The sequence below is a fragment of the Corvus brachyrhynchos genome, unplaced genomic scaffold (genome assembly GCF_000691975.1).
Source record: "Corvus brachyrhynchos isolate BGI_N302 unplaced genomic scaffold, ASM69197v1 scaffold101, whole genome shotgun sequence".
Lineage (NCBI taxonomy): Eukaryota > Metazoa > Chordata > Aves > Passeriformes > Corvidae > Corvus > Corvus brachyrhynchos.
This window is the reverse complement of record NW_008237239.1, coordinates 11877963-11889256: the sequence shown is the minus strand read 5'-3', so window position 1 is coordinate 11889256 and position 11294 is coordinate 11877963. Positions and strand designations below refer to the sequence as shown.

The following is an 11294-nucleotide window of genomic DNA, read 5'->3' as shown; positions in this document are numbered from 1 at the left end:
CTGGTTGCCCTGGTTTTCCCTTGAAACAAATTCAAATCGAATATAGCACTGTTGGCTCTCTTCATCTTCACTCCCCCATAACTAGATTTCAGTCACAGTGTTTCTAAACCCTACCTAACAACAGACCCAGTGATATGAATGAATACTCACAGAGGGAGCTCTGAGTTAGGATGTTTGCTTTAGAATTCTACTGGTTTAACCTTAGACTTGCTCTGTCATGGGATCTGAGCAACTTCAGCTGAAATCGTAAGACTGACCCCTTTGTGTGCCAGGTCTGGAAGATGCCTGCAAGTGTTGATTCTTAAACTGAAGTGAGGAAAACCTTATAAAGTCATCTATTTATCCCTGAAAAAACCCAACCATACCTTTTCAGCTTTTATTTACTAAATACTCAGTACTGGACTTCCACAAATTTGTACTGTTCAAATTTGAACATATCAAAAATACAAATTTACAATATGGCAAGTTTGTGTAACTGCTGCTATACTTGCATAAAAAGGCCTCATATCACATCCAACGGAGGAACATTGATTTATTTCCTTACAATTATTTCCCTTTAGACTGAGATACACTATCTTAAAAGGCTTGGAGTTCTGCACTAATGTCTCTATAAATGCAATTTCTCAGAAATGTAAAATGTTCTAACTACAACACATTTTGTCTGAAAAATTATAGGTAACAACAGCCATATAGAATATAAGTGTGCCAAACTTCTGGTTGCTTAAGTATCTTGCATTTGGCATGTGCTTTGAAACTTCCTCAAGTTCTAGTTTTATTGTCTTCTCCTCACTTCTCTGCATGTCTTGCTTTCCTTGTTTTCTGTTGTCTGCTGAAAGATCCCTGTAGTCCTCCAAAAGAAAATGCCGAGTATTTACAAAGGACACACAGTTCCTTGTCTTCAAAAGCCTCCCCTTGCTCTCTGCCCAGCAGGTACAAGCCCTGTGCAACAGCTGCATTTCTCCAGTTACTGACAATGTTTTGATGTGAGGTAGTAAAAGTTATTTACAATATGTGCTTGTGTGGTATTATTTATTAGGGGACCAAAATAACCTTGATGCATTTTGTTCTTTGTTATGTTTACAGAACACCTACTGCTTCCTGCTCTGTTTTCTCCCTCAGGGAGAAGGGAATGCAAGTCAGCTCCTCTACAGTAACTCAAGAAAAAACATGAAAAATTTCAGCTCAGGGCAAGCAAGAGAAATAAATAAACCTCAAGGATACCACATGTATCCATCGCGGACAAATGGATCCAAGCTTCTGTAGGCTGCAGAGGATCAAAGAACTGATGAGGTCAGAAGCGAACACAAGTACAGTTCTGTGCAATATAATGTGATAACCTCCAAATGGACTCCAAAAATGACCTAATTAAATAACTTTACAAGTGGTAAGGCCCTTGTTGTTAGTTGCACGTAACTTCCATATGCTGAGTAACTGAATATATAATTCAGTACAATTTAACAAAATTTCGAAAATTTTTATTCAAAAATGACAGGGGTTCCTTTACACCTCCTGGATGATAATAAGATTCTTTAGAGTGAACACAAGACCTTCTGGTAACCCTGGCATGATTAAATTTTGGTTTTATTAGTTACTAGTTTCATTGTTTTATAATCTGAAGATAGATGGTAGAATTTTGTTACTTACAGGAATTCCAGGTTTGCCTGCCTGACCCGTCGGTCCTTTCTTCCCTGTGGGTCCCTAGAAGTTACAAATACTTGTGAACTGACAAATGTCTTAAACTCAGTCCCCTAAGAAGAGCTGAGGAATGTTGCTGTCTAGTATTTATGTTCACATTGCCTGGCTTTGGACTGGATTATTCACATTTCAGGAGACAGCAGAAAGCTTTTCAAGTAAAAGCAAATATATTTTTGGCAGAATTGTGTACGTTTTTCCCTTTTGTGAATCAGTTTTGAAAACTTTTTCAACAACAAGCATAAAATGTTTTTCATCATGAATCTGGCAATTTCTCCTGTATCAGCCACCCCTGTGTGAGGAAGTACACTTTTACAGCATTTCCTTTACTCTTCAAAAGGGAAGTCTTGAAAAGTAGGCAATGTAAATGCACTGAATGTCTGTGGAAGAGAATACTAGAAAATAACAGTGTCACATATCACAGATGTAAACATTCTTTTTTATCTAAGATCTACACAAAAGATAAAATTTACTTAAAAACAGACTTTTTTTCATCTTGACTGATCTAGAAATTGGTAGTCTTAGAAAACTGAGAGATACTGAGCAGATAACATTCTTGTAAAGTGGTTTAGTGACACAGGAGGTCAAGCACCAAGGAAGAAAAGCTCAGAATGGGTCAAAAGCTTCTCAGAGAACTTTGTTAAAGGATAGTCTCCACAGAATATAAAGATCTAGAGCATTAATTTTATCCTACCTCTAAAAGATGCAACCAGTGAAGAACAGGGACAAGAATAACACTTGTTAGCATAGAACAAGTAGAAAAAAGTTCCCAAGATTTTTCAGACTAATTATCTCAAACACTCCTCTTAAAGCAAAAGTTATGCTGTAACTACCATGCTGCAATATGACACAAAATGCAAAAAAGTGAAAAAGCTTGGGTCATTATAAGTGTAACTGTTGTATAATTAAGTAAACATGGAAAAAACCAGCAAAATTTTGTTTTATTGCTCAATTTAATGCCTTTTTTGTTAAGAATGGCATAAAAAAGTCCACCAGTCAGAACTAGAATGTGCATATTCAGATAACTTAATATTGTTTTCATTAAGATTTCTGGATGCACATAAAGTAAAGCCAGATGATTCAGCATTGCAGTTTATGGGATTAACTTTGCAAGGCTTGCTATAGCAGCACCAGTAATGCCACTGGAGTTAAGACTGCATGAATGTTTCCACTACTAACATTTTTGTGGAAACCTTTAAGCTCTTATGGGTTGCTCCATGCTGGATATTAGCTCCATATTTGTAAATGGCAGTATTAGTCTGAGGAGCATTTGCAAGACAAAGAAAACACTCTCCAAGAGGAATGGCTGATTTTGTCCCGTGATGTGATTGACAAAAACAATATATCCGAGTTCACAGCTAGAGTACATGCTGACAATGCCTCCACATCACGTTTCCTTACTGTTGCTCCTCAGTTCTAGTCTACTACAGATTCTTGTATTTACCTACAAAATTTTGAAACTCTAACAGAGTTGCTCTATGGAACTTCTCAGATAAAATAGCTCATTAAAATTGCAATGGTAATTGGTATTGTAAGAAATATTTTAGCCTAAATCTTTTGAAATCTCAAAAGCCAATGACATTCAGCCCATGGGAGAATATAAACACTTTTGGCAATTTCCAACACATCACCAAGATGAACTAACATTTCTAAAGAGAAAGATTTTGACTTTGATCTTTGTCAGGACTTGCTCTGTCATTATTGCTCCAGTATTCTGTAGTAAATTCCTTATTTCCAGGTCTCTGAAAACTCAGTACAGTGCAGTACTAGGAGGCTTCATTTACAGATCAGAGAAGCAAAATCCCAGTTGCTTTCCAGAGCTACTTTCCCACAAGAAACTCCATTTTAGGGGATAATTGAATATCACTCAAACATTTCCAAAAGAGCCTCTCTTAATGCTTTATATCACTGCAAAGTAAAACTACTTACCTATCAAATAACACACATTTACTAACCAAGATAATTATATTTTTTAATTTTTTTTTTTTGTTCCTGCAGGTATGAAAAGGGAGCTCAAACACTCAGTTTTAACCATATGGAACAGTTTCCCAAGGATAGTCAGTGAACAATAAAACCCTACAAATTCCAATTAAGTGCAGTTTTGTTTCACTTTTTTCTACTTACTTCTGAGCCCCTTTCTCCTTTTGGTCCTTGCTCTCCCAATTCACCCAGCTCTCCCTTTGAAAAGAACATACATTAAATAAATGAAAAGAGTCATTTGAATGCAGACGAAAACAGATTTTCAACAGTCAATAGAGAAATCTCACTTGTCTGAAACACTTACTGGAGGCCCCTGCTGTCCAATAGGTCCTCTGAGCCCTGGAAGACCTATATGACCCTGGGAAGGAGAAAATATAACATATTGCTATACAGGTAACTCAGGCTGGCATGCTCAGTGAGCTACAGACTTCCTTGTAAAGCGCATCTTGGGAGGTGGCAGGTGGGCACAGATTCACTGACGCGCCCTAGATAAAGTATGGTCAGATCTCCAGGATCAAACCCTGTGGAGATTTTATTCTTTACGTTCTCTACTCCAAGCTGCAAGTGGGAATTACATATTGTTTAAACATTTCTGCACTTCTGTAAGCACAGATTTGGTTCATTCATTTATTCCTATGTCTATCTGTATTACTATGTAACTTGGATATTCCGTGTCAAGGACCGTCTCTCTTGTATTTCAGCAAACTGCACCAGTGATAAGCATCAGTTACCATCCAATTTTCATGTGCTGAAAGACTGAATATAACTCATTAATAATTTTTAGGATTAGATTTACAATAAGTAGCGCTTAAATGTCAGAGAAAAATATTAACTACTACAGTATTACAGAAACATGGAACTGTTTAGGTTGAAAGCGACTTTTTGAGATCTATGGAACCCTCTTTCTCCAGCAAGGCCAGCTAGAAAAGATTGTCCAGGACCATGTCTAGTCAAGTTTTCAGTATATCCACAGATGGAGACTCCACAACCTCTCTGGGCAGCCTGCTCTGGTGCTCAGTCATCCTCACAGTAAAAAAAAGCCATTTCAAAAGGAATTTCATGTGTTTCAGTTTTTGCCCTTTGCCTCCTGTCCTGTCACTGGACACTATGGAAACACGTCTGGCTACTGCATCTTAATCTCCTCCCATCAGGTATTTATGCACACTAAGGTCACTGGAGTCTTCTCCAGCTGAGGAGTTGCAGCTCCCATGTCCCCATATGAAAGATGCTCCAATGTGTTACAAGAGTGCAGCAGTGCAGTGAGGCTCCAGCACGTGCATCTCTGCACACTTGTGAGGGAAGATGGTGCTTCTGCTGCATTACTCCACATGTAGGCATGGCATGCCATGTTCAAAGACTAAAACCCAAGAGGTATTACCTTGTAACCCTCATCTCCAGGTTCTCCTCTATCTCCACGTTCACCAATTTGACCCTAGAGAGCAAACCAAAGAGCAAAATGTAACAGCTGAACTGAATATAATGCTGCAGTGAAGTATGAACAGAAAGCTGAGATTTCTCTCAAGACAAACTGAGAGGGAACTGAGGAATACAGACATAAAGGTTAGCTTGGCTAAAGGAATAAACATGGGTTTTTTCTAAACAGAATGCATTGCAGTCAGACACAGTCTAAAATTTTTTGTAACTGAAGACTAAAAGAAGCTAAAAGATAAATCTTACATGGGGCTTAATGAAACAGGATGGAGGATTGACCTCAGAGGAACTTCTCCAGATTTATACTTACGTATATAAATAAATATATATTAATTTAAAATCCAAATGGATAAATGAAGTGACTCTGGTTTCAAGACATGCAAGGAAAACTCTCTTATGGCCTCTGTAAGATAGCACACTAAAAATTGGATTCTTTTCTGGAATGATGTGCTGTACCCAAAATTTGCTTTAATTTTGAAGTTTGTCCTAATAATTTTGACAGGTTCATAAATGCTGCAGAGACACACTCCATGTATGAATTCAGTACAAAAATGGTTACAAAATGCAGCTCTCTAAATCAGCTGAATTAGTGTGCAGTGATAACAAAATAAGTGAAAACATATTTTTGGTTAGTAAAGCAATTAAGTATAACTCAGGGTAAACAGCAAGGGTAAAATTCTTTTCTTAAAATGCTGATCTAAACACAGACTAATGGCATTAGTGTATTTAAATACAGGGCACAGATGTTTAAGCAGGAAAGGGCACACAGCAGCATTTTCAGAGAGAGATTACTCATTAAAGGAGGATAATTCTATGGTTTTTTTACTGACTCCTGAGACAATGATAAAAAGCTTCAGAACTAAATGCATTGGCTCTTGTCTTGAGATGCACTAATGTAATTTTTTTGAGAAAGAAAGACCTACTGGTTCACCTATGGGCCCAGGTGGTCCAAGGACTGTATTATCTTCGCCTGGGTAACCCTAAACCAAAGATAAATATTTTAAAATGTTAACTTGGAAGTTCAACCTCATCTACCATGCGCACAAGTTCAAATGCTAATGAAAAGCAGAGAACACATTGTATAGATGCTAAAAGTGAATATTATGCTTATGGTTTTAATATAATGGATTCGGTAACTCCATTTTAACATTCACCTAAATGTCCTAAAGACATTTAGGACTAAAAAAACCTAAATATTTGCTCTATTCTCAAAGGCAGCTATAAGAAAAAATAAGGATTATTAGAACAATTTCCATGTAATCATGTTTTTATTTAATGAAAAAAAGGATAAACAGGATATTTGACAAGGGGGAAAAAAGAAAACTTCTTCCACTATTTTGAGAAATACATTTAACATAAAGAAAAACAAGTGTACAGAAGACTCCAACATTAAGCCTGAAATCTATTAAAATTTAAATACTAAATAACTGCCATCCAAGTTAATAAACAAAAAATTATCTATTCCAGATGATACCTAGCAATAGCAATGCAAAGAGAATCACATTTTTAAATATGATTAAGGACTTTTAAAGTGCATCAAAGTGCTTCTTCAGAAGTGACCAAGAAACCTAGACACTTAGTTCCCAACAAATTAGTTTGCACTTATTGTTTCTTATTTCATACAAAACCTGTTTATAACATCAAGCACTAAATGTCTATTCACAGAATTTATTGCATAACTTGCTCTAGTTTGTATTTCTCTGTCAAGAGCAACTCCAATCCAATCTTTGTGAAGTGAATCCATGTACCTGCCTTCTTGGGGTCACACGGATTTCAGCATACAAATCTGTTTTCAGGATTTGAGACTTGAGAGAACAACAGTAAATTTGACACTAAAATAGCAGTACTGAGGCCACATCCTGTCCCTAACATTTTATATTAACCACAGACATTTGTCCATTCTAGTTGGACTTTCAGGCAAATCTGTGGGTGTACTAACAGACTCAGAGTTAAGTAAATATTTAGCTGGTTCTGCACTGATTATTTTTGTCAGCAGTGCTCTCTAAGGGCAGTGGTGCTATCTGATACAATAGACTGTGTTCTGTACAGTGGGTACCTTGTGTTTTAAAACCACAAACATTTTAATGGTATAATTTGGGACTCCATCTCTGAATGACCCTTCTCCTCACTTCGCATTTCTTTTCATAGTCTCTGACAATACTAACAAATACTGCAAATGGTGGCTTTTGCTGCTTGCTGTGGGAAACAGTAGGTGTGCAGTTACATTTCCTCCCTTTATAATTTCACAAAACAGGACAGTAAAATGCATGTTCATACCTTTTCTCCTTTGGGGCCTGGGGGCCCTGAGGGCCCTGGAGGACCCTGGTGACCCTGAAGAAGCAAACCAAACACAAATTATTTTAAAACAAATAAAGAAAGAAATAATTCCAAACTTTCTTTTAGCTACTAACTACATTTTTTTTCTGCTGGCTAATTATTCTAAATCATGACAGCAAAATCAATGGCAGAAAATGGACTGTGCGCAGGAAAACCTCTATGCACATTGGGAAACTACAGATTCTGGCAGGGTTTAAGGCAGGTGATTGGAGCTGGGCTGGTTCTTGCTTGAGGGTTAGGGTCACTGATGGGTGTTTGTGTTTGGAAAAGAGACTGGACAGTCTGCTGTGTAAGAGGATTACTCAATCCATCTATGACGATTTTCACAGCTATTTTTCAGTGAAAGCCACAATATCTTTATGTCCTTCAACTAACCTCATTCAATCAGTTTCTGTTACTGAAATGAAAATTGCATGGCCAGACAGTAAGCAGAGGTGGTGGTGTTTGCTGAACTTTCTTTATATATATACCTGTAGTAGTTTTATAAGAACTTTACTCAGAAGGGGTGAGACACATTGGATAAACAAGGGTTTAAAGTTTGTGGTAAAACCCCCCTGCTAGTGAAAACACACAAAAACCTCACAAAAACCAGCCATCCTTGCTTAAGGCTAACATTTCTGAATAGGCAAACATGTTGTATAAACATATGTGAGTATCTGGCTTTCCTGAAAATGTTTGTGTAGTCTAGATACAGATCCCTAAGATATTCGAAATTAGAGTACCACAGACTTACTTTGGGACATACGTGTACCTGAATTCAGTAAAAAACGTACCCCATAACCTGGAATTCCTGGCTCTCCTTCAGGTCCCATTCCTCCTAGGTGTCCCTGTTAAATGCAGTTATCAGTGAGAGAAAAAAAGAGCTCCTTTGTAAAGTGCTACAACAATGACTACTTTATAAAGTAAGCACATGAAAAATCTTGAAATACTGACACTTGACACCACAGACAACTTTCTTGTAGGTCCTACTTAATTTATTAAAGAATACTGGGCTTTTCATTCTTCTGTGGAAAAAATGGTCAACGTTTTCAGTCCTAACCTTATAGTCTTTGTGCATAATTAAGATCTAAAGGATCTCAGCTTTGAGGGCTGTGGAAGAACTAAGTGCTAGTATGCCAAGAGAAGTGGAGGGTGGGCATCACCTTAGAAAGCTGAGTCCTTCTCTTGAAAATATTGGCAATTAGGTAGTAAACTTTGCTTCTGTTATTTCCTGTGTTCAGGAACACACTGCTGCATTCAGTGGCCACGGGATTGGACTGAGACAGGACTGACACTCCCCTCTCTAGTGGGGAGTCTGAATGCTTCAGTGCATGTGCCACACAGTATGGAGCAAGTTTGGGGAGCTTACTATGAAAGGAGCTAAAAGTTAATGGAACAGACTTAATTCAGTTAACTTTGGATAAGATTCCTCTTCGATAGGAATAGTAGTCTTCGTCTGAAGTGCTTTGTTTCAGCCATAGCTAAGGCTTATTGTATGTGTTAGTAAACTCCTTGATTTTTGTTCTTGGAACTGGAAAGGTTTATAAACACCCATAGCAGTGAGGTTATATGTGGAGTGTGGGACATTCCATGGTGTGCTCTGCCATCCCACTCCCCTAATTGTCAGATGACCAAAAGTGTGAGAGGGCTCCTTCCGGATGCATGCCCCAGGTTTCTGTCTGGAAAGGTGAACAGGTCTCATTCTGATGCTGAAACACCTCCAAGCTCTTAATTAAGCATGTTTTCTACTAACCACAGGACCTCGAGTTCCTCTTGCACCTTTGGGACCAATTTTTCCAGGTTGGCCAGAATCACCAGCAGGTCCGGCTTCTCCTGGAGGGCCAAGCTGCCCCTTTTCCCCCTGTTGATGTTATTGTATTAAAAATAATAAGAGACGGACACTAAGTTTCAAAATGCAGTTTATGCTTAATCAAAATGTGTAACAGCATTATTTAATAGGTATGACATTTACTGTATGTCATTTCCTGTAGATATTAGAATGTCTGAGCCCAGAACTCTGCAGTACAAAATAGTCTCTGCTAAAGTCTTCCTATTATTTTTTTTTGTTTTCTTTTAGCCAAAGCTTAATGTTTTTTAATAGAACTAGAAACTGTCCCGAGTTGCAAAAGTACATCCTGATACAAATTTAAATTTCTTTATTTCTTGAATGTTACGGTTTGCAGAATGATGACAATTCTAATTGCTATGGCTAACAAGAAAAAAATTGGCTTGAAGCATGACACAAAACAGGGATAGCTCTGGTTCAGTGGAATTTCGTAATGTAAATTTGAGTCTCAGATAAAAGGAAGGGAACTGGGGAAGATGAAAAATACTACCTTCTTTCCTAAACGGCCCCTCTGACCTGGATTTCCTGGTGTTCCTTCAGGGCCCTATAGATTTATTAGAGAGAGAAAAAGAAATGATTGAGAAAGGCCTGGAAACATGTTTAACCTCTGCTCCAAGCTGCATAACTAAGTAGGCTTTTGTAAAGCAGAGAGGTGGGAGGAAAAATGTCATTATCTGTGGCTGTACGCAAGTTAGTAGGACTGTTTCTAGTTATAGCAGAAACAAGTGGGCAAGCATCAGGGATTATTTATCAAGTAGTGAAAATGCACTGAAAATAGGGGAGAAACAAAACCAATAAATCTTGTCCACACAGAATGTATTACTTAACAGATTTGTGAAGCTTATTTGTTGCTGTGTAAGCTACTTTTTAAGGAAAATGTAATATTAGTCTCACCCCCAATGAAACACTCAGACAATTGGCTATAGGAGACTGATTTCCATGTTTAGACTAGGATGTTGTGATCTGTCTGCATCTCTAGAAGGAGGTCAAACCAAAATTGTGATGTGAACACTCCCAGATGCCAGGGAGGATGAAGGGAGAAGAAGGCAGCTCTGCAGCTGCCTTTGGAACGTGTAGGGCAGAAAAGTGAAAAATCCCTCCCTAACCACATCCTCCCAAAAATTGAATTGCCAGACCTGCCTGTCTCACTGAGGCACAGAAGCACTGCTGATGTTGTTTATTGTACACAAGTATAATTACATCCAGTGTATATATGCCAGGATTGAGCTGTTTTACAATAATTTCAATGCTTAAAACTTTCAATCTTCCCCAGAACTGCCAATTTCAAACAGACAGTGAGAGGAAAAGGAAACAAAACTGCAGCACACTAAGGGTGCCAACAACTAAAAGAACACTTTTTTTCTTTCACTAGGAAAGTAGTTCACTGTGAAGAACCCAGGACTAAAGACAGCAAAATGTAACACGGATGCTTAGAGGACAGAGTGGACAGTGCTCACAGCTGTGAACAGCTGGCGCTCCAACTAATGTTTTGTCGGACCCCACCATCACGTAAGAACTACACAGAAGGCAGCCAGAGGACTGCAAATGAGAAAATGATTTTTGGTAAGGGAAGCTGGTCTGACTTAAGGCTACAATACTTGCTTTGGAAACTGTGCTCCAAAATACTAGTTCTCATGACGAAGTTGCGTACAACTTCATAGTTGGATTTTAGATGCTAGGAGTGGTGTCAGAACGAATAGGCAAACTGATCTAACCATGTTGATGGTGAAGTCTAATGCTTGTCTACTATTTGATCTGTATATGGTTGCTGCCATATTGTTTGGAGAAGAGAGATCTGAAGTGAGAGGCTCCAGGGTGTGTGGTTTGTGTGTCCGGATGACAAGTGGTGAGGAATCCCTATTTGAAAAGAGGTCACATATTTAAGATAGGAAAAGCATTTGTCTCCTCTTTCTACCAATCCGGAACCACATCTAAAGCTTACTTAAGTATGGTCATCTCGAATGACAAAGAAAATCAGAAAAATCAAAAATAGAAGAAGAAGGAAACATTAAATTTGCTTACTAAAGGC

The 11294-nt window shown here is 38.1% G+C and overlaps 1 protein-coding gene across 1 annotated transcript in view; it reads right to left on the bottom strand.

The window, feature by feature from the left end:
- Positions 1-11294, bottom strand: part of COL24A1 (collagen type XXIV alpha 1 chain) — a 123567-nt gene that overhangs the window by 17091 nt on the left and 95182 nt on the right. The window contains exons 37-46 of the mRNA XM_017729593.1: positions 9756-9809; positions 9173-9280; positions 8214-8267; positions 7381-7434; positions 6027-6083; positions 5051-5104; positions 3977-4030; positions 3817-3870; positions 1645-1698; positions 5-19 (exon numbers count right to left, since the gene is read on the bottom strand). Of these exons, the coding sequence (XP_017585082.1) occupies positions 5-19; positions 1645-1698; positions 3817-3870; positions 3977-4030; positions 5051-5104; positions 6027-6083; positions 7381-7434; positions 8214-8267; positions 9173-9280; positions 9756-9809 (558 nt within the window). The remainder of the gene's footprint in view (positions 1-4; positions 20-1644; positions 1699-3816; positions 3871-3976; positions 4031-5050; positions 5105-6026; positions 6084-7380; positions 7435-8213; positions 8268-9172; positions 9281-9755; positions 9810-11294) is intronic.